At 44.3% G+C, this 20,704-nt stretch overlaps 1 protein-coding gene across 7 annotated transcripts in view; it reads left to right on the plus strand.

The window, feature by feature from the left end:
• Zmynd11 (zinc finger MYND-type containing 11) overlaps positions 1-15,581 on the plus strand; it is a 75,918-nt gene extending 60,337 nt beyond the window's left edge. For 5 of the 7 annotated variants that reach the window (XM_021180012.3, XM_021180011.3, XM_029485001.2 and 2 more), the window contains 11 exons: positions 2,710-2,787; positions 3,686-3,778; positions 5,436-5,523; positions 6,083-6,138; positions 6,912-6,989; positions 7,693-7,811; positions 10,136-10,343; positions 10,732-10,968; positions 11,511-11,783; positions 11,996-12,181; positions 14,316-15,581. In XM_021180012.3, the coding sequence (XP_021035671.1) occupies positions 2,710-2,787; positions 3,686-3,778; positions 5,436-5,523; positions 6,083-6,138; positions 6,912-6,989; positions 7,693-7,811; positions 10,136-10,343; positions 10,732-10,968; positions 11,511-11,783; positions 11,996-12,181; positions 14,316-14,438 (1,539 nt within the window). In that variant the 3' untranslated portion in view covers positions 14,439-15,581. The remainder of the gene's footprint in view (positions 1-2,709; positions 2,788-3,685; positions 3,779-5,435; positions 5,524-6,082; positions 6,139-6,911; positions 6,990-7,692; positions 7,812-10,135; positions 10,344-10,731; positions 10,969-11,510; positions 11,784-11,995; positions 12,182-14,315) is intronic. The other 2 variants (XM_085831296.1, XM_085831297.1) reach the window with 1 other exon arrangement.
• The last annotated feature ends 5,123 nt before the right edge of the window (positions 15,582-20,704 follow it).

The raw sequence follows: 20,704 nt of genomic DNA on the forward strand, positions 1-20,704 counted from the left end.
TAGCAGAGCAAAGCTGGGGAAGGATGGAAAAAGACACGCAGGTGGACTGCGACGTGACCTTCAAAAGTTGTGTTTGAAGCCTCACTACTTTACACTTAGCAGGAATGGAGCAGCAGTGGAACTTCAAGTCCTGCCTCAGTGCGTGCCTATGGTTTTGGGGTTTGGTTTGGTTTGGTTTGGTTTGTTGGGTGTGGGTCACACTGAGGACAGTATGTAGATTATAAACTCCCAGGTCTCTTCCTTCAACTAGCCTGATCAGAACCCTGTGAGTGACTTACAGACATTGGAAGTTTTCCTTTGAGCAGAGATGTAGGTTAGGAGAGCACACACAGCTCCCCCTGTGGCATCCGAGTACCACACAGGGCATGTTTCAGCACAGCTGGCACTGTCCCTTCCGCTCTGTCTCAGGCTTTATATAAATGGACACTGACATTGTATCTAAAGGACGCTTGACTGTGATAGACTAAAATAGAAAGTCTAAGCCTGAGAAGAACTTATCAGGCAAGGGTAAGAGTTTCCTGAAGTAACATATAAAGATTATGTCTGAAGGTGTCTGGTCAGTTTGCACTGGATGTAGCTAAGGGGGTGAGCCCTGTCTGGTCTTTTCCTGTCACTCTGTTCCGGAATAGTCACTTTCAGCCTTATTACATCTTCACTTGTAACTGCAGCCACTTGCTGCAGACAGATTTCAGCAGAGCAAGAAGTCGTTGTCACCCTCTGTCATACTGAGTATTGCAGTGAAATGAAAGCTCCAGACCCAGATTCTTACCCCAAGTAGCACTGCTGTGTATGGCTATGCCGATAAGTAACCCTGGCCGTACAGATAAAGCCCGAAAGAGCTGAACACAGACGGAGTCTTGAGGAGGTGATGATGGGGCAAGTGCGGGCATGTGCTCCATGAACATTAGTACAGTGTCCTTGCTGCTGCAGAGGGTTTGAAAGACAGAAGAATCTCGGGAGGATGTTTTAACCATAGTGATATTCCAGTTTCATCTGATTTTTGTGCATAGAAAAATCTCTGTTGCTTTATTTTGTATGGTACTGGCATCAAAAGGAATTAGATTTAAGTCAACAGAGTGAAATATTCCATAGGATTATGTTTAGAGCAAGAGTGCATACATAGATACAGTTTAGAGAGCCGAGGACACTGTTGCCAGCCAGGCGGCTGCAATAGCCCAGCTGGCTTGAGTGACTCAAAGGATGCATCAGAAAAGATAGCTGCTCCTGCCCTGTTTGATTTGTGCAGAGCTAGCTTCAGGATTTAGTGAGTATACTTCAGTACTTCAAGAAGGGTTGGTTGTGTGTTTCCTTGAACAGAGTTACCTATCTACAGACCGTAACCCAATCAATAGCATTTCAACACTCCTTGGTAGCTGATGCTGTCTGGACATTTCTCATTTAGTGAGGCTGATCATTTGAGGTCAACAGCACTGGTGTTGTGTCCACAGTGTGGTAGAGTAGACCTGACAGGGCGGCCGCCTAGGAGCATGTGTCTCCATGCTCCCCTTTTCCTGGATGTAGACTTGTTATCCTGAATGCTGAGAAAAAGCACATCTCACCCATTTCACCCCGTGTGCAACCGCTTACCACCTGTGCGGCACAGTGGCTCAGGCCATAGGGCTACGGGTGAGACATGGAGTGTGCTTCACTCTGCCAAAGAGTCCAGGTCAGAGAAGTAAATGGAAGGAGAGCTAGGTCCTAAGTGGCAAATATCTGAGCAAAGTATGATTGGTGCCTGTAATACCAGCACTCAGCCAGATGAGTTCAATGCCAGGCTGGCTACACGGCAAGTTTCAGGCCAACCTTGCTTACATAATGAGACCCTATTTCAAAAAATAAAAGAAATACCTGAGATTGTTCCTTGATAGTAAAATACTCAAATGTTATTAGATAGTTTTATATGCATATGTAGTGAACCTGGAAATATTTCTTTTATTCTCCATGTTAAGCATATTAAAACTACTTTGTGTGTATAAATACCTTCCTGAGTGTATAGCTTTCTGGTAGAAATAATATTAGCCATGGAAAATGGAAATCTAGTGGCTGAAAGGTTGTGACATTCATTAAAATAGGGCCAGGCCTGTTCATCTTGCAGCAGTGTAATGAAATAGTGCTTTGCCCTGCTGTGTGCCTTAGTTCTGACACAGTGACATTTGTCTGAGTTTCTAAAAATGTCTAAAAAATGAAATCTGAAATCCAGTTTTCTTGAGAGATAAATAAAACAATCTAATTAGTAAAAATTTATATTTCTACTAGTTTGGTGTATTAGCTAATCATGTCTATAGCTTGAAAAACAGATCTGTTAGTGGACCCACCGTACACAATTCATCAGCAGATTCTCTTTAACAAAATACGATATATTGAAACTGTCTGTTTCATAGTGTCAATTTACAATGTTCCTAAAAGACTAACTGTGGATCTTTGGTAAACTTAGAGATTCTCTGTTACATATATTATTTCTTTTCATTAGAAAATGCTTTGAAGTTAAAGTACCAAGAAAAGGGAAAATTTTCATTTCATAGGCACTATGTTAAGTACAACATATTTTTCAATTCCCATCTTTTTGAGGGAAATACTACTCATGTTATGTAACTACCACAGAGTTTATCAAGTGATGGAAGTGATCTAACACATTGTTTGCATGCTATAGTCCTTTTACATATGGACATGTAAGTGACAGGCTCGTTTGGCCTCTTCTTTCTCTCCCAGAGCATTAAGAAGAAGCACTCTAACAAGCAGGAAATGGGCACCTACTTGAGGTTCATCGTCTCCCGCATGAAGGAGCGGGTGAGTGTGTGCTTGGCTCCTTGCACTGTGGCTCTTGCAGTGGGAACCATGGAAACTTTTGCTGACATATTTGGCTATGGTCTCGCTTGGTTTCCAAGACAAGGTCTCTATGTGTAGCGCAGACTGGAATATATGATTCTCCTGCCTCAGCCTCCTGAGGCAGTTTGGTTGCTGTTTTATTCATTATCTACAACAAATGTTTTGTGTTGAATTGAACTTTGCCTTTTGCTTTGTATTTGACATAAGCATTTTATTGGCTGTATTCAATTAAAACATATTTTAAATATTAATTTATAAAAATGAACATTTGCATTAGTTATTATGCAAATGGAATTTCTTTTTTTGAAAATTTTTATTAGATATTTTCTTCATTTACATTTCAAATGCTATCCCCTTTCCTAGTTTCCTCTCCAAAAGTCCCCTATACCCCATATACCCTTCCCTCATCCTGCTCTCCAACCCACCCACTCCTGCTTCCTGGTGTTCCCCTGTACTGGGGCATAGAATCTTCGCAAGACCAAGGGCCTCTCCTCCCAATGATGGCTGACTAGGCCATCCTCTGATACATATGCAGCTAGAGACATGAGCTCTGGGGGTACTGGTTAGTTCATATTGTTGTTCCACCTATAGGGTTGCAGACCCCTTCAGCTCCTTGGGTGCTTTCTCTAGCTCCTCCATTGGAGGCCCTGTGTTCCATCCACTAGCTGACTGTGAGCATCCACTTCTGTAGCAGATGGCATTCCTTAAAGAGCTCTTCTATCAAACCTTGAAGACTGCCACATTACATTAACTGTACCCATTCTCCATTGATTATAACGAATGTCTAAGATTATAAAATAGTTTGACATTTAGGAATTGGTGTTTTACATGTCACTTTATATATCTAAAAACCTTTTAGGCTATAGACCTTAATAAAAAAGGAAAAGACAGTAAGCATCCTATGTACCGGAGGCTGGTCCATTCAGCTGTTGACGTCCCTACCATACAAGAGGTAACTTGGCTCCTTTACTTCCACTTCCCTGTGTCTATAACAACCAAGAGAGAGGGTAAGTAGCAGCATGCATGATGGCGGTGGCCATGGTAGCCTGGTATACCATGCATTTGTGCCACCAGTCCTGCTGATTGACAGAGTCCTACCTATAAATGTCATACTATAATGCAAAATTTGAAAGGCATGGCTTTCAACCACTTACAGCTTCTGATATTTGCTGATTACAGGAAGCACATTCTAGCCGGGGAAGCTTGACATTTTGTATGTAAAGTATTAATTTCTGAACTACTCATTTCTACTTTAGCAGTGTGCTTGGGAGTTTCAGGTAAAACTTAGGGTATAGAATGGATTTTGTGTCTTGGGAAACCATAAAATTAGGGTTGAAACTAGAAGTAATTCTTAGATCTTTGAGAATTGCAAAGAGTTACTTTTGACCATATTCACCTCCTCCTCGAACTGTTCCCAGATCCAACCCCTTTTTCTATCCACCCAACTTTATATCCTTTTTTAAACCATCAAGTATACTTTGTGCTGCCCATATATCCCAAAATTTACTTTTGTCTTTGTGCTCCATTATAGAGCTTGAGGATCTAAAGACAAAGCCCCCCTCCTCACCCTGTGTTTGGACTCCTGAAGCCCCTTCCTGCCAAAATTCCCTACACCCCACTGCCATCACCCCTCCCAAAGACAGGATTTCTGTGATCTTAGCAGTCTGTGACCCAGTTTACAATCCAAAACATGAATCATGGTTTAGAGCAGAGCTCACCAGGAGGCGCTTTGTGGGCTCCATGGCTAGGTATGTAGCTGGGCAAGCTCCTGAACAGGTCCCGTGCCTGCTGTACACTAGCCCATTAGAGGTAGGATATCCTACAGGAAGGTAAGGGAAGCATCAGAGCTGGCCAGCGCTACATCCCCTGCAATTCTATGTAGGTTGTATAGGTAATGACCTAGGAGAAGTGGGAATTATCAGTAAAGGGCAGTTGAACTAGTACTACTATATAAGAAAGACGTTTCATGAGTGACATGGTATGTGAACATTCCTTAGAAGACTTGGCTTTCCAAGCCGTTTTTATGCCAAAATCACTAGGATTCAGAAATTCTTGCTATTTCCAGGTAGCTTCGCTCTACATAAAGTGCTAGAAAAAGTTTGGGCTCCTTTCTACAAGGGGGAAATACCCCTCCAGAGTCTCTTTGGCTACCTACCAAAGGCCAAGCTACAAAGAGTGCATTGAAGGAAGTCCTTTTCTGTTTCTCACTAATGTAGAGAAAGCCATGCATTGTTTTGGTCTATGGAGGAACTCCTGAGACTTCACTGCAAGCCAATGTCTGGCCCTGCTCAGAATCACATCTTAAGAGGTTTGGTGACTGTTGTGTAGGCTAAGGGCTCCTCCCCTGTCTTCATCCAGCTGTTAGGAAGACAGCAGCATATGTGGTCCTGCTCTGTTCTAATCATTTCCTATTGGCAAAGGAAGCAGCAGCTGCCACCACAGCTGCAGATGAGGCACGGCAGCTGTGCAGTCCACTGTGGGAAGTAGACACACTGGCCACGGTGCTACACGTGGCCCTGTTATTTCTGGTGCAGGCAGCCAGAGTTCAGATGTCATCTGGGCAGATTCTGCTGTGTCCCCTTCTCAAGTCCTGTCTTTTACCCCCACAGAAGGTGAATGAGGGGAAGTACCGGAGTTACGAGGAGTTCAAGGCTGACGCACAGCTGCTTCTCCACAACACAGTGATCTTCTATGGAGGTTCCATCCTTTTTGTCTTTCTGTACAGTTTGAAAAAATTAAATTCCACGTTGAATATCTGTCACAGTTCTTTGTAATTCATACATGAGTAATGGTGTTGGAATTTAAACTGATGCTTGCTTCCTGGTGTGGCTTACAGAGGTGATGGCCAGTGCCCTGTGTGGGGAAAGCATTCTTTTGACCTTTTTTTTTTTTTTTCCCCTGGTGCTGAGGATCTAGCTCAGGGACTTGTGAATGTCAGTTACGCCCTCCCCCACTAAAGTGCATCCTCAGTGAAATGCAGCCTTCCTGTCCACAGGCTTTCTCTTAGCTAAGAGGGTTGTCTAAGCACTTCAGAAGTTTCATACTTTTCTACTAAGATCTCCTTCTCAACGACAAGAAATCCCTCTCTAGGAGTTGTGTTAAACGCAAGTGGCCTGTGCCACCTGAACATTCTATAAAATGTGTGTTTTGAGATGACTGTGTTGCCGTTTGGTAAACAGAATGACAGTAGAGTGGCTTGACTCAATGGCAGTGGCTTCTAGAATATTGATGATAGGTTGTTTATCTTCAATTACAGCAGACAGTGAGCAAGCGGACATTGCAAGGATGTTATATAAAGACACGTGTCACGAGGTACTTTATACTCACAATTATTAAACTTTTGCTATAATCCTAATCATCAGGCTTCTGTCCTTCATTGCTACATCTTAATTATGGCATTTCCTTTGAATGTAATTTGATTTTCATGTTTGGCATATATGGAAAGGAAGTAAAATATTTTTGGAAAAAACAACAGATGTTATGGCAAATTAGTAACTTTGAAGCACTGCTCATTGCTGATGTGTTGGTGAGGTGGTGAGATGTGCACGAGCTGCCCTCTGCAGCCAGAGCCATGTCTTAGAATGAGGGTCACATGACAAAGCCAGTTAAGGCAGAGAACAAACTCTCTGTGCATACAGGAAGAGAAACATCTAAAGTTTTTCTTGTAAAAAAATTCTCAAATAAGGAGTTTGATTTCTTCAGTTCATTTCAAATTCAGATTTTCTTTTTTGGTTATTAAAGTCTTATTGGATCACTTCTGTGTTAGAAGGAGTGAAATGGTGATGTAGGAATAAACTCTAGGGCACAGAGAGCTATCTGCTGGAGAAAAGTTGGCAACAGGAAAAGAAATAACCTGTACAGTAATGAAGAAATCTCTGCAAGCAAGGCCGGAAGTGGGCACAGCCAGGGAAGGACACTGTCACCTGGTTTGTGAGTGGAGGAGTCCCACTGTGGCAAGGCCTTCTCTCATATTAAGGTGTTAAGTTGCAGTGCACTAGATTAGGTAAGGGCCTGAGAACACGTGCTGCCGTCCCACGCAGCTGCATCTCTCCTGCCGTGGTTCAAACCATTGCTTTGCTTTTCAGCTGGACGAGCTGCAGCTCTGCAAGAACTGCTTCTATCTGTCAAACGCACGGCCTGACAACTGGTTCTGCTACCCTTGCGTATGTGGACTTTTATGATTTTCATTTATAGAGAACTGTTTGCTAGTTATTCCCTGCTTACTTATGGATGATAAAGCCTGTGAAATATATTTCTTTACATCATATAGCTCATGTGGTCTTAATGAGAATGCACAGATGAAACATGACAAAGCAACAATCAGTTCTCAGTTCTGAATGTCAACAGCACTTAGTAAGACCATGCCCTGGGCCCCTTGATAAACAGGAGAGCGAGCCTTTGCTTTTCCTGGTCAACAAGAGCCCTGAGGCTTTGCCTCGCTCTGTTGCTCCATCATTTCCTATGAAACGGCAGCGTCCCCAGAGACTCTGACATCAGGTGGACGTAGGAGACCTCACAATCAGAAAAGTCTCTGTGGGTCCTAAAATTCTTCCCTTCCTAGCACACACCCAGGTGGTGCTGGACGCACACTCAGTGCACTCTGCTCACTGCTGTCATGCACGGGGCTCTTGGATTTAGAGGCAACCTTATCCCAGCTTCTGCCTCATCTGGAAAATAGTCTATAATTGTGTTTTCTCTTAAACATATGAATTGTGGTTATTTCTGTTGATGTCAAAAGAAAAAAAAAGTACTTTTATATATCTCATAGTTAAAAGGAAATATTATCCAATTAGATTATGCCTTACTTAACCCATGTTTCTCTATTTAAGTAGTTCAATATTAAAAAAAATGACATATCATTTTCAGATACCTAATCATGAGCTGGTTTGGGCTAAAATGAAAGGTTTTGGGTTTTGGCCAGCCAAAGTCATGCAGAAAGAAGACAATCAAGTGGATGTTCGCTTCTTTGGCCATCACCACCAGAGGTAATTTACAAGCTTGTGCAGTAGCCAGAGCTGAGCTTATGAATGTGTGGGTGACTGTTCTTAGGGACAGGAGTGCCATGTTTGTTTCACATTCACACATGCCTGTAGCTAGTAATAACTTATGTAAGTTTTCAGTATTGTTGTAAACAGAAATTTTCAGTGGGATGCTTTGTCCTCAGGTGTAGAACAAACTTGTGCTGAAATTGAACCCATCATGCAGGGCATGGGAGGGTCCTCACAGCCGCTTCACACTGTAAAGATGCACAGGTATTGAGTCTTCTCCATGACCCCAGTAACAGGCAGAACCAATCAATTCAGGATTGTACGGATGGAGATGGGACAGCACACATCGGCTCCACTCCAAGGCATGAGTTCGAAAAGCCTAAACAGTTACATATGTGGAATGCATACAATGTGTGTATTCTAAACAAAGAAGTTGACCCTAAAATTACTTAACAATATTTCATAAAAGATACCAATCTGCAGGATGACACACATAATTTTTAAATGTTCAATATTGTTAGGGCCTTAATTCATAGTGAGAATTAAGATGTTAACAGGATTCTCCTCTAAGTCTCGTTGCAATTAGTTTGGATTAGAAAAGTGAATTTAACTTTTGAGAATTCGCATTGGAGAGTCCATAGATAAAGCCAAAAAAGGTTCTAAAAGTGGAGTCACAGTAAAGTCAGCTGTCTGAACATCTCCTTAGGGCTCAGTGTCTTGGGCAGAGGTCAGTAATGTATGAGAAGCTTCAAAACAAAGGACTGGGTTTTTTCATGTACTTTATCATTTATCTTATGTCCCTGTGAATACTCCAAGTGTCTTGTTTTGTCACTAAGTACTTGGAGATGTACTTAGCAGACAGAAACTAATGTCATTATAATGAACGATTTCACTACAGAGTGAACATTTTCGCTTTGATGAAGAGGTAAATTTCAGCATTACAAGCTTCACACATCACATCGAGTTGGTTTCAGGTTCTTAGAGAGGGACTCTGTGCATATTCCAGTGGAATCAGTCTCTGCACTGACTTCTGTCATCCAGACACATTGGCCAGGCTCTCCTCATGCAAAGATAGGAAGAATATCAGGCCTCTCAATAGAGCCGACTCTACCATGTAGTACAGAACCCTTGATCTGGATAGAACATGCGTGATTGCTTAGACCACACAGTAAAACATCCATCTTATGACGAGTATTTAATGTATTGGAAATAAACAGATGGTAATTGTGAATTCCTACCAAAAGAACACGGCTCACAAGAAGGCGCTAGTTGCTAGCTTTCAGGAGTGTGTTTTTCATAGAATATTGTATTACTCGTAGGAGGCAGAAAACGTAAAGTGACTGATTTTGGACTCCCTCCTCTCTAGACTGTGAAGCTGACTTAGCCTCCAGGAAAGCCAACTGTTGCCTGACACATGGGGTCTGTTGTAGTGGGGTTTTCTAGGACCTGTAAGATAGTCAGTTGCTTTGTACCAGTCAGCTTCCTTAAGGCAGCCAGACCTTTTTGCTATAAATTGCTAGAGATGGCATAACCCCAACTGGGAGCCTGCAAGAAAGATGTTCAATCGTTTTGGGTCCTTTGTAGTAAGTCACAGAATCAGTTTATACATTTTTATTACTGTATTAGCCTTAAACTGTTGGGTGTCTGTTCTTTTTATTTTTTATTTTTTCTATAGCTCTGAGTACCCAGTGTTAATTTAAACTGCAACTTATACGTGGAAATGTTTTAAATTAAGTTGAGAATGTAAGGGAAGGATCATCCATCCTGGTAGGTGACTAGACCACTCTGCACACCTTAACACTGAATCCTCACTGAAGTTGGTCACTAGTGTTCTTTGCTGACTGTCCCTATTCAACAGGAGCTCATGACTTCCATCATCATGATCACCTTTACCTCCTGACACCTCTGTAGCTCAGTTATAAAGGCAGAGACACCATGTCTCAGGAACATACATCACCTCCTTCCAGTCAGCAGGCCATCAGTATGTGTGTGTGTGTGTGTGCGCACGCGCACTTTGAAGTGGTTTCATAAAGCTGATCAGCATGTAACAGGATGGGTCCTGCAAGCTTACATTATCTAAGACAATAGGTAGTACTTTCTAAAAATGTGAACAATGGCAAGCTGAGCTGACAAAGGGGACAGTGAGCAAGTCAGTGTGTCCTGGGAACTGGCTCCTCACCTCCTGCCTACTGGCTCAGAGTTTGTCAAGCCGAGTGTCAGCCGTTGTCATGCTGCTCTTTACAGTAGGCAGACTCCACACCATGAGCTTAAATCTCACAGCACCGTGGGGTTTCTAACTACACCTCCCAATGCTTCCACAGAGCCTGGATTCCTTCTGAAAACATTCAGGATATCACAGTCAATGTTCACCGACTGCATGTGAAGCGCAGCATGGGCTGGAAAAAGGCCTGTGACGAGCTGGAACTGCATCAGCGCTTCCTCCGTGAAGGAAGGTTCTGGAAGTCTAAGAATGAGGACCGAGGTGAGGAAGAGGCAGAATCCAGTATCTCCTCCACCAGTAATGAACAGGTGAGTCACCGGTGTCGGTAAGAAGGTTCTGCTGACTCTGATTCTCCATGTACCCTCCTCACTGTCATAAACAGGTTTTGACATCTTCTTTCCCTTTCCTACAAACATCTGTAAAGTTCTCTGCACAAGTAACCAAACCAGTGCAAAGATGTGAGTGGGTAGAAGCAACCTGGAGCCTGACCCAGCTGGTGGGAGGAGAGTAAGTGCGCCGCTCGGCTCTGCGGGTCCGCTGGCTTTCACCACCAATCCACAGCAATTACGAAGCAAGGGGCTGCTGAGTGGATGGAAGGACTCCCTTCTCTCCTGCGCGTCCGCTACAAGTATTTTCAACACAGAGGTATTTCCTAGTGTGCCAAGTAATAAGATATTACTTTTATAATGCCCACAGCTGAAGGTCACTCAAGAGCCAAGAGCAAAGAAAGGACGACGTAATCAGAGTGTGGAGCCCAAAAAGGAAGTAAGTTGCCCGCCTCACAGTGTCCAGGTGGCAATCGAAAGAGGAAAGAGTCTCAAAGTACGCTCAAGACAGTCAAGTAATATCCGTCAAGTTAAGGCCCAGTCTCCCGACTCCTGTCGTTGTGGACTGCTGCTCGACCAGCACGCCAGTGCACAGTCTCCGTCCCCAGTAAGCAGCCGGGGAGCAGAGGCCGGGGAGCGAGCAGGGCGCTGCTGCGTTCCCGAGAATCGTGTTTCATGGCATTGTGTAAAACAGCAGTTATCTGATAACCCAGTCATGCCAACGCTAAGTCAAGGAGACCGTGGGCAAGCTTGCTTTTTCTGTATGAACGGAGCATGTTGTGAAGTTGTAAATCTAGACACATGCAATGAGGTGTGATTTAGGACTCTAGGAAATGACTAAAGTTGATAATGATTTTATAGTTTACAAACCAAAAACTTTACAAGTAAAATCCATCATGTTTATAGTGAAATTACAATGAAATTTTTGTTTAGAATTTTCTTAAGCTATTCTATAATTTTTCATTCACTGATTGGGGCTGGGGAGTGTTTATTTAATTGATAAAATATTACATGAGACCAGCTTAATTACCTGCTTGGTAACAGCAGTGTGTGTGCGTGCACACATGCGTGTGTGCATACACTGAGTTTTTCTATCTTAACTGAATCAGGGTGAGTTATATTACCCTGTTTTCCTTCAAAACACTTTAGGAACCCGAACCAGAAACGGAAGCAGTAAGTTCCAGCCAGGAAATCCCCACAATGCCTCAGCCAATTGAGAGGGTGTCAGTGTCAACCCAGACCAAGAAGTTAAGTGCCTCTTCCCCACGGATGCTGCATCGAAGCACTCAGACGACGAGTGATGGCGTCTGTCAGAGCATGTGCCACGACAAGTACACCAAAATTTTTAATGACTTTAAAGACAGAATGAAGTCGGACCACAAGCGTGAAACAGAGAGAGTGGTCCGTGAAGCGCTGGAAAAGGTGGGGCTGTGCATTGCTGGGGGGCGGTGGAGAGTGGAAAGCTTCTCACAGGAGCGGCTGAGCCAGTATTCCTCATAGTTTACATTAGTAATACTTTCTTGCTAACAGCCTTTATACCAAAATAGTGTACCAAAACAGTGGGAACAGAGCCTGATCCCAGCAGTGAGGCCTTGTCTATGTGTGTATCTTATCTGTCACTGTCTTCATTTCAGTTGCGTTCTGAAATGGAAGAAGAAAAAAGACAAGCTGTAAACAAAGCTGTAGCCAACATGCAGGGTGAGATGGACAGAAAGTGTAAGCAGGTGAAGGAAAAGTGTAAGGAAGAATTTGTAGAGGAAATCAAGAAGCTAGCGGCGCAGCACAAGCAGCTCATTTCTCAGACCAAGAAGAAGCAGTGGGTGAGTACACCGTCCCTACTGCTCCTGGGAACACGACCATACCTGCTGTGGTGAGGGCAGCTCGCTCACACACACACACACACACACACACACACACACACACACACGGCCCCCAGAAGTAACCATAACTACAGAGCACTCAGAGGATGCCCTGGAGCCCCACATAGGCAGAGCACTCCCAGTGCAGTCACCAGCGTCTTCCCCAGCTGTGCAGATACTGCTGTGTGAGGGGTCAAGCTTGACTGGGCTGTGTAGTGACGACTGTAGTGACATCTGTAGTGTCCAAGCTGAAACCTGGTGGGTGCCTCCCAACAGGACGTTCCAGTTATGGTAGTTTACAGAAATTGCTTCCTCTTGCTTATAGTAAGTGTATGTCATGGGTTGGCAAGTCCCCTCCCTCCAGGAGTACTTGGAAGTGTCACCAAGTCCTGTTTCTAAGCCTTTCTTCCCCTTGGGACAGAGCCCTGGGCTACCTTTTCAGCCCCAAAGTCCTGAAGGAACTACCTGGTGGACAGTTGTCCCTTAAGCTCCTAACCTGGTTTCAATTTAGATGATATTCCATATAGCATTTCGTGATAATTCTTCCTTTTACCCAACTTCTATTATTAAGATTATGTATATATATAAGGTTTTCATAAAGTATATGATAAGAAAAAAATATTATAAAGACTTAGCAAGAGCAACAAGGGCATCTGGGCACATCCACAGAAGCCTGTGAGGACGCTTGCTGGGAGGAGCTGCTGCCTGAGGAGACAGGTGTCACAGATGGGCCTAGGTGGGCTTAAGCGAGTGTCAGAAGGTTCAGACACCATGTTGATGATTCTGTTCTACCCAACACACTAGATATGTTGAAGACATGACTCTAAGTTCACAGAAAATCAAAAGTAAATAGGAGGGGGATGTGGAGGAGATAACTGCTCCTTAGCTCTAGGAGACAGGAGTGCAGTGAGACAGGCGTGTGAAGACTTCTGACACTGAATGTTGACTGAGGTTGCCTGAGAGGTGGGGTTGTCCTAAATCAGGATCCAAACCCCAGCTTTCTGCTCTGAATGTTGTCTCCCAGCACGGTAAGAACTCACAGGGGGACAGGAAAGAACACACACAGATGTTGAATGTCAGATGAGAACTGAGGAGTGAAAAGCATGCTAGGAAAGCTGGGTCGCCAGAGCATCTGCAAGAAAGGGGATGAAGGCAGGGCTGTCAGGGAGACCAGGAGGTGAACTAAGCTTAGTCTGTAGCCTCAGCCCAAGATTACAATTCCAACCCGAGTGGCTAACCTATGCTCACTCTACTCCCAGCCAGCGAGTGGTAGGGCAGAAGCTGCCATTGTTGATGTAGCAAAATCACAAAACTCAAAATATTAATGTTGACAAAAACAAGCAAACATTGCAACCAAGAGGAAAACTGGAAGGCTGCATTTTTACCAGCCCAGTGTAAGAGAATGCTCTGGGTTCTGCTTTGGGACTCTAGGCTGCCATCAAGTCTGTCAGCCTGCTGCAGAGGACTGCTGTAGTCTCGTGGGTTAGGAGCACAGCCTGGTTACTCTGGCTTTGCTGCTCATCCTCCCTGCAGGCGTCTACAGTGGTGCAGCCACCAGCTCTGCCTGCTTAAAACTCAAGCATGAACTTTCCCCTCATTTCTTCTCCCATGTCTAATAGTCTGGCCTCAATACTAGCCACCTTTGACCCCGCTGACCCTGGTAGAATAGTGAGGAAAAGGTCTCCCTAGGTCTGGGTGGGTGTGGCCGTACAGTACTGATTCCCTAACACATAGGAGCCCAGCGCTTCCTCCGGAGCACCCACACACCAAATGAATGTCCATGGAAGGTAGGGATGCAGATGAGAGTGCTGGGTGTCAATCATGTATGTGCTGTAGAGGGATGTGATGCTGGGGAACAGTGAGGGAAGCACTGCAGGAGGGCAGGGACAGCTGACACTGGAGCTGGTGGAATGAATGAGCCTGTAAGACCCGGGCTGATGCAGTGCTGGGAAGACACCTGAGGTCTGATCGCATGAGATACTCCAGTGCGAATGCCCTTGTGGGCTAGCCTGAGCCAGAGAGCTTTGCAAGCCTTAGAAGCATAGCGGGTCCTGGGCTGTTGATGCTGGCCTCACATGTGCCCCCTGCCCTGCAGTGCTACAACTGTGAGGAGGAGGCCATGTACCACTGCTGCTGGAACACGTCCTACTGCTCCATCAAGTGCCAGCAGGAGCACTGGCACGCAGAGCACAAGCGCACCTGCCGCCGGAAGAGATGAGCCTGCCGCACCCTCACACGCAGCGGTTTTTGTTCCCAAGAAGCCAAAATTGTTTAGAATTTGCTTCCCATTTTGCACCAGCCTTTAAACACTTTTCGTGGTGAAATTTTGCACAGTAGTTTAAATCTTTTGTTAATGCTCCTCCGGCATTTTTCGGGGGCTGAAGTAACATCAATGGAGGGTATTACTCTAAATTAATCTAATTGCGGATTTGTTGCATTTTCAGCAAATTTTAAAACATTTTTAGGTTTTACAGAAATTTTAACCTTTAAACAACAAATCTTAAAAAAAACACCAACAGGTGACTAAGAGAGAGTCTAACAGAGACAGAACGGAGCTGAATGTAAGAGCGAGCGGCAGATGCTTCCGAACAGACTACCTGGCCGTGACCTTGCTGAGCTGGTGTGGGCAGCTTGCTTCCTGCCCACAGGCCTTGCCTGGGGCTGTGCTGGCGGCATGTGATTGAATCTAGGGAACAGGGTTGACACAGCAGGGCTAGCCCTGCGTATTTTTTCTTAAATATTTCCCAATTGTGTTTTCATTATTTCTTTTCAATATATAACTTTTATAACAAATTATTAGCTTTGATCTTGTAGTTTAAAATTGCAGGGAAACTGGGGTAATCTTTTACTGAGCTGGATCTTAGAGACAAATGAATATTTAAATTTTAAAGTTTGCACATTTCATCTTTGTCCTGACATGAGTGCTTGTAACAAAATCAGCAGCAAAAACAAAAATCAAAAGCCAAAAACTACCTGTACTCAGAACACGGAATTACAGCTGAGGCATACGAGTTTATTACTGAGTCCCCTCCCACCTTCCCTCCCCAGTGCCACCCTAACCCACCCTGTGTCTCCTACTCAGAGGGAGAGAGCACTTGCGTGTCACAGAAGCCGTTGTGTTGTAGGGGAGGGTCGCTGCTTCTGACAAATCCCTGACTGTACACAGTGAGAATGCATGCTCCGTTCCTTGTATTAAAGATACCGTGATTTGTACAAAGTCTGTATTCTGCGGGGTGTCTGGTTAAGCAGCATTACTGGTAGGAATGGATAGTTGAATAACATTTTTTATACATAGATATATAAAAGACAACCAGGAAAATTAAATTTCTTTAAAACTATCTCACCAATTGGTTTTTTTTTTCTCCTCCAAGACTCATCACAGACCAAACCAAATTCCTACTTTATCCTTTAGTTATTTTTTGAGGTTAGAGAAATAATTTGTAAATATTTATTTAGACCTTTGATATTTATTAAAGCAATTACTCAAAACAGAAGTGAAAGAGTCGGGAGAAAAGCCTTTAAGACAGTTTTCTCCGGTCCATCAGGGTCACTCTAAAGATGAAAGTAAGGAGCCGGCTGTGAGGCCTCCTCCACGCAGTGCCGGTGCTATTGCACTGCCACACGGGCGAGCTCTTTTGTATAACCACCCTAGCCCATGAGCTCCCCCGGGTTATACAGGAACTGCAATAGCAAGCTTGGCACCACCGCCCCCTCCTCGCTGCCGTGTACCATCACTGCTGCTGCGCTGCCCGAACAAGGACACTTGACGGTCTTTGATTGTTTTCAGACATTGACCCACCCCTGTGAGAGCAAGTTATTGTGGGAATATTTTTGGTGTAAAATCATTCCAGAGTATGTACTATTTACCTGATAGCTGCATGAACGTGAGGATCCTGTTACTTTGGCTTCTTGTCTCTGTCGACACGGCTGCACATTTCCAAGTTACTACAGTGTGAAAACTGTGTGTTTAAAAAAAAAAAAAAAACAAAATTAAAAAAAGAGATTGTGGCCTGGTTTTGTAAAAGTTTTAGGTAAAATTACAATTGATTGTTTTAGGACTCATTAAATTTTTCTGCAATCCTAAAGCTCTATCAAGGTGTTGAGTGTCCCGCTCTGCACATTGTAAGTACCATTGTGGCTGTCCAGTTCTATGATGCCCTCTGGCATTTTGTAAGCTGCTCTGACTAGCAATATATAGATTTCATTTACTGTGTTAACATTGGTTAATAAATGTATTTAAAAAACCCAACAACTCTTGTCAGTAAGATGCTTTAGCTCAGTGTCTGCTGCCAGACACAACACAGCTACAGAAAGGCTTGGTCGAGAGCGGGAGTTGCTCATAATGATGATGAAGCCATGTCGGGAACTGGGTAAGAGCACTGCCTGCTCTAGCAGATGGCCCCTCACAAGCATCTGTCACTCCAGTTCCAGGGAAGCCAGTGTCTTCTTCAGGCCTCTGTGGACACCAGGCACACACATGGTGCACACACTATACAGGCAACAATTCACACACACAAAAATACAAAAAAAAAAAAAAAAAAAAAAAGGAAAATGTAAGTTTATCTGGTGCAGTTGTTCAACATTTATACTGGATTCCATGGGTCACTTCTCAGAAGAGGGCGAGATCATGTACTTAGGGCTGCTCTTGATGAACACTGAGCAGCCAGGGCCGGCTTGCTCTCATTGGGTGGCAGATGCTGCTGTTTTACCAGTCTACGGCCTTCACGCCAACATCAGCCCGTCTCCATGCAGCTCTCCGTGGTTTCATCACTGCCGTCTAGTAGTGGGGTCACAGTTGGGATGAGATGGTTTCCTCTCGAACTTCCAACTGTCATCACAAAATGTTCTGTTCATTTTGTCTTTGTCACTAAGCAACAAGCTCACCTGTGCTAAACTAAAACACAAGCAAACACCTCATACCCTCGACAGCCACCCCAAGTGTGGACTTAACAGTTGTGTTCAGAAAGGTTTTCAACTGAGAAAGCCTTAACTAACAGGTATGAGTCCATAATAGTGTGGACAAAGCGACAGTCTCGAAGCCCAGGCCAGAGCTCACTCAGTGAGGGCCGTGTGCCTGGAAGCAGAGAAACAGCTCACATCTCACAATGCTTACAAACCTACAACAGGACCCTGCACAGAAGTGGACTGCGCAGGGAAGTGGCTGCATTCTAACACATTTAGAAGGAAGTCTTTTAGTTAGTCTAGCCACCGATACCCTGGTCTGGCAATCAAGACCAGGAAAGTACAGACAGGTCAATTGAAAGTGGTTTAATAATGAGCCTGGATGTGCTTGACTGGTGAGTCACAGAACTCAGTCTCAAATTCATATTGGCTTAACTGCGAAGTCCATTTTTAAAATGTATCTGCTGTGCTAGACTCAAAAGTTTAAAGACCATCTGAAAGTTGTCAACAAGTTCAACATCCTAAATGATACCCGTCACCTCAGCTGGCTTCACTCCCTCCACACCCCTCACTGACTATGAAGGTGCGGCAAGCGGCTCTACCTGAGTCTTCACCCAGGTTCTGACTTAGAGGAGCACAAGCCGAGTGTCAGGAGGCCTTATTCATGCACTGTCAGGTCCTACACCTCAGCACAGGCATCCTTAACACATTCCCAAGTGCTGCCACTCTGAGGACCACAGATGTATTACCAGGAAAATAAAAGTGTTGAACCAAATGCCAATGTGCAAGACAAACTGCATAACATTCTATAGGTGCCTCATGCCCAAAATTACCTTGTCCTTCATGTTAAGAATTATTGACCTAATCAAATTAGTGAAACATTATTATGTAGAGAGACAATTAGAGTTACTGTAATTAAGTTCAAAGTGTACGTAGCTCACCTACGTAGCTCACCCAGGGACTGCAGACATCATGGTCCATGGAGTGGGCCTGCCGCTTGGGAGGCCGGAGATTCATTTGCTTGTGAACTTGCACGTAGTATGGCATCAGCCGACCAGAGACCATCACTCTTGAGAGACAAGTTTTGAGGCGGTGAAAACTCACAGACAGTGAGTGTTACTTCACTGAACTCCATAAAGCAAAAATGCTGTGACAGGGACATAGAATGCTACAGAACAAGTTCAACATCCTAAATGATACCCGTCACCTCAGCTGGCTTCACTCCCTCCACACCCCTCATTTCTTAGTAGGCATATTGGAAAAAAAAAAAAAAAAGCACAACCAGGTAAGATCATCAAACATTTGTAAATAATATAAAATTACAATTATGTGTGAGACAAGGCCTCACAGATTCAATACTGGCCACAAACTATGTGACCTTGAATTTCTGATCATATGTGGTTCTGGGCATGGAAGCCAGGGCTTTCTGCATGGCAGGCAAGCTTTCTACCTGTGGAGATATACCCTCAGTTCTAATATACAAATTATAGTTGAGGCCATTTGCATCCTTAGTTTGTACCAAGCTTTCAAAATCTAGTCTTTTATTACTTCCCCCATGTCTCCACTGAAACTAGCCGCACTGTTCCTAGTGGCCAATGACTTCTGTCATACCTGTCCTGACTCACTGTGACCTTCAACAGCAAACACATTTTAGAATGCTTGGGAGCTGCAGAAAAAAACAAAACTTAACTCTTGCTGGAGTTTGGGCCTCTTTAAGGATATTGAAGTCTCAAATTTGAGAGCCTGGAAATTGTCTGGTCATCACATTCAAAAGAAAAGTGAGACCCTCAACCGAAATCCTGTAATATGACAAGCATTAACCTTGAGCGGACAGGCAGGGCAAAATTGTACCTGTATCCTCTAAGGCTAAGACAGACCCACAGGGAGACGAGCATACATGCCCTTTGAGTAGGGCCTCACTGAAATCCCAACACTCAAAGAACCAGCAAGACCCAAGCAGGATGTGGGACAACAGGTGAGTGTGGAAAGGGCTGTTGATGTTGATGGGAGCTGGCAGAAGATGAGAGCTTTGGGGAAAAGACCAAGATCAAGACCTCATGCAGTTTTGGCTGTTCCCCTGACGAGGAATGTTTCTTCTTGGGGTGGGGGCAGCTGTCATTCAAGGGAGGTTCATTCTCCTGATTTTAAGAGGAAAAAGGTGATAGGACATTCTACCCAGCCCTCATGCACAAGTAGAGCATTTCAGACTGTATTTCACCACCCTTCAGGGATATGGTAAGTCAAGCAATCCAGAGGAATACCGATGCTATGATCCAAGGGGGAAAAATTAGAATTCTGCTTGGCAGGAGTCAGGGATGGGAGTTACTAGTGAATGGGCCAGAATCCCAGTCATGCAAAATAAATAAGATCCAGAGACCAACAGCAACACTGTGTGGCTCCTGAAAGTGTGTTCATCTAGTGAATCTCACACCTGTCCTTACCAGTATAGAGAAGACTAAAACCAAGGACAAAAGATAACTGAATGAATGCAAAAGCCCTCACAAATACACCTCACACTGAGAGACCAGATCACACCCACTAGGACTGCTGTTCCCAGCAACACCTTTACCTGCAGCCTCACCCAGAGACTCCAGGAGTGGAGGAAACCTCAGGTATGTTTGACTTCTATGTCCTGTATCTTCCTCTACACAGCAACATAGTCACTCTTCTGGTTGCTGTGAGAAAATGCCAGGCAACTTAAGGAAGGGTTTATTTCTGGCTCACCATTCAGGGTTTCAGTCCATCACAACACAGGGGAGGCATAAGTGGCAGAGATAGGAGGCTTCCTGGCATGCATCTGCAGCTGGAGAGCACAGAGACATGAATGATGGTGCCCGGCTCACCGCCTCTATTTATTTAGTCAAAGACCAATGCCTGTCAGATGGTTCCACCCACATTCTAGGTGGATCATCCCTTCTTTCTTTAAATAGCCTCTCAGGCAATGTACTAAGTCCATTAAACAAGATTAGCCATCACATACACACCTAGGATAAACATCTAACAAATATCAAACCTACTTTAGCAATCTACTGTGCTGGATGTCTGTGACTGTGGCATGCTCAACCACCCCGTCATCAGAGAATTGACAGTGCCTAAATGAGAAGATGGACAGAAGACAGATATTGTGAGAGAGCAAGAGGATGTCAGCAGGACCATTAGGCCTTGATGCCAGGTCACTGCGGGACTTGTCAAGGATATAAGCCAAAGTCCTCGCCCACCTAGAGTAAGCAAATATAAAATGAGGGTTTGGAATATGGCTCAGTTGGCAAAGTGCTTCCTGTGATAGTTTAAAAACTGGCTTAATCTCCAGAAGCCATGTCCAAAGGCCAGATGTGGTATTGTACATTTGTAATTCTAGTACTGGGATTGTAGAGACAGGTGGATCCTGGCAGCTTTCTGGCCATATAGCCTTGTCTATTAGGCAAAATCCTGCCATGGGAAAACCCTGGAGAGAGAGAGAGAGAGAGAGAGAGAGAGAGAGAGAGAGAGAGAGAGAGAGAGAGAGAGAGAGAGAGAGAGAGACAGAGATAGAGAGAGAGAGAGAGAGACAGAGACAGAGACAGAGAGAGAGACAGAGAGAGA

The sequence above is a fragment of the Mus caroli genome, unplaced genomic scaffold (genome assembly GCF_978045245.1).
Source record: "Mus caroli unplaced genomic scaffold, Mus_caroli_1 scaffold_15, whole genome shotgun sequence".
Classification (NCBI taxonomy): domain Eukaryota; kingdom Metazoa; phylum Chordata; class Mammalia; order Rodentia; family Muridae; genus Mus; species Mus caroli.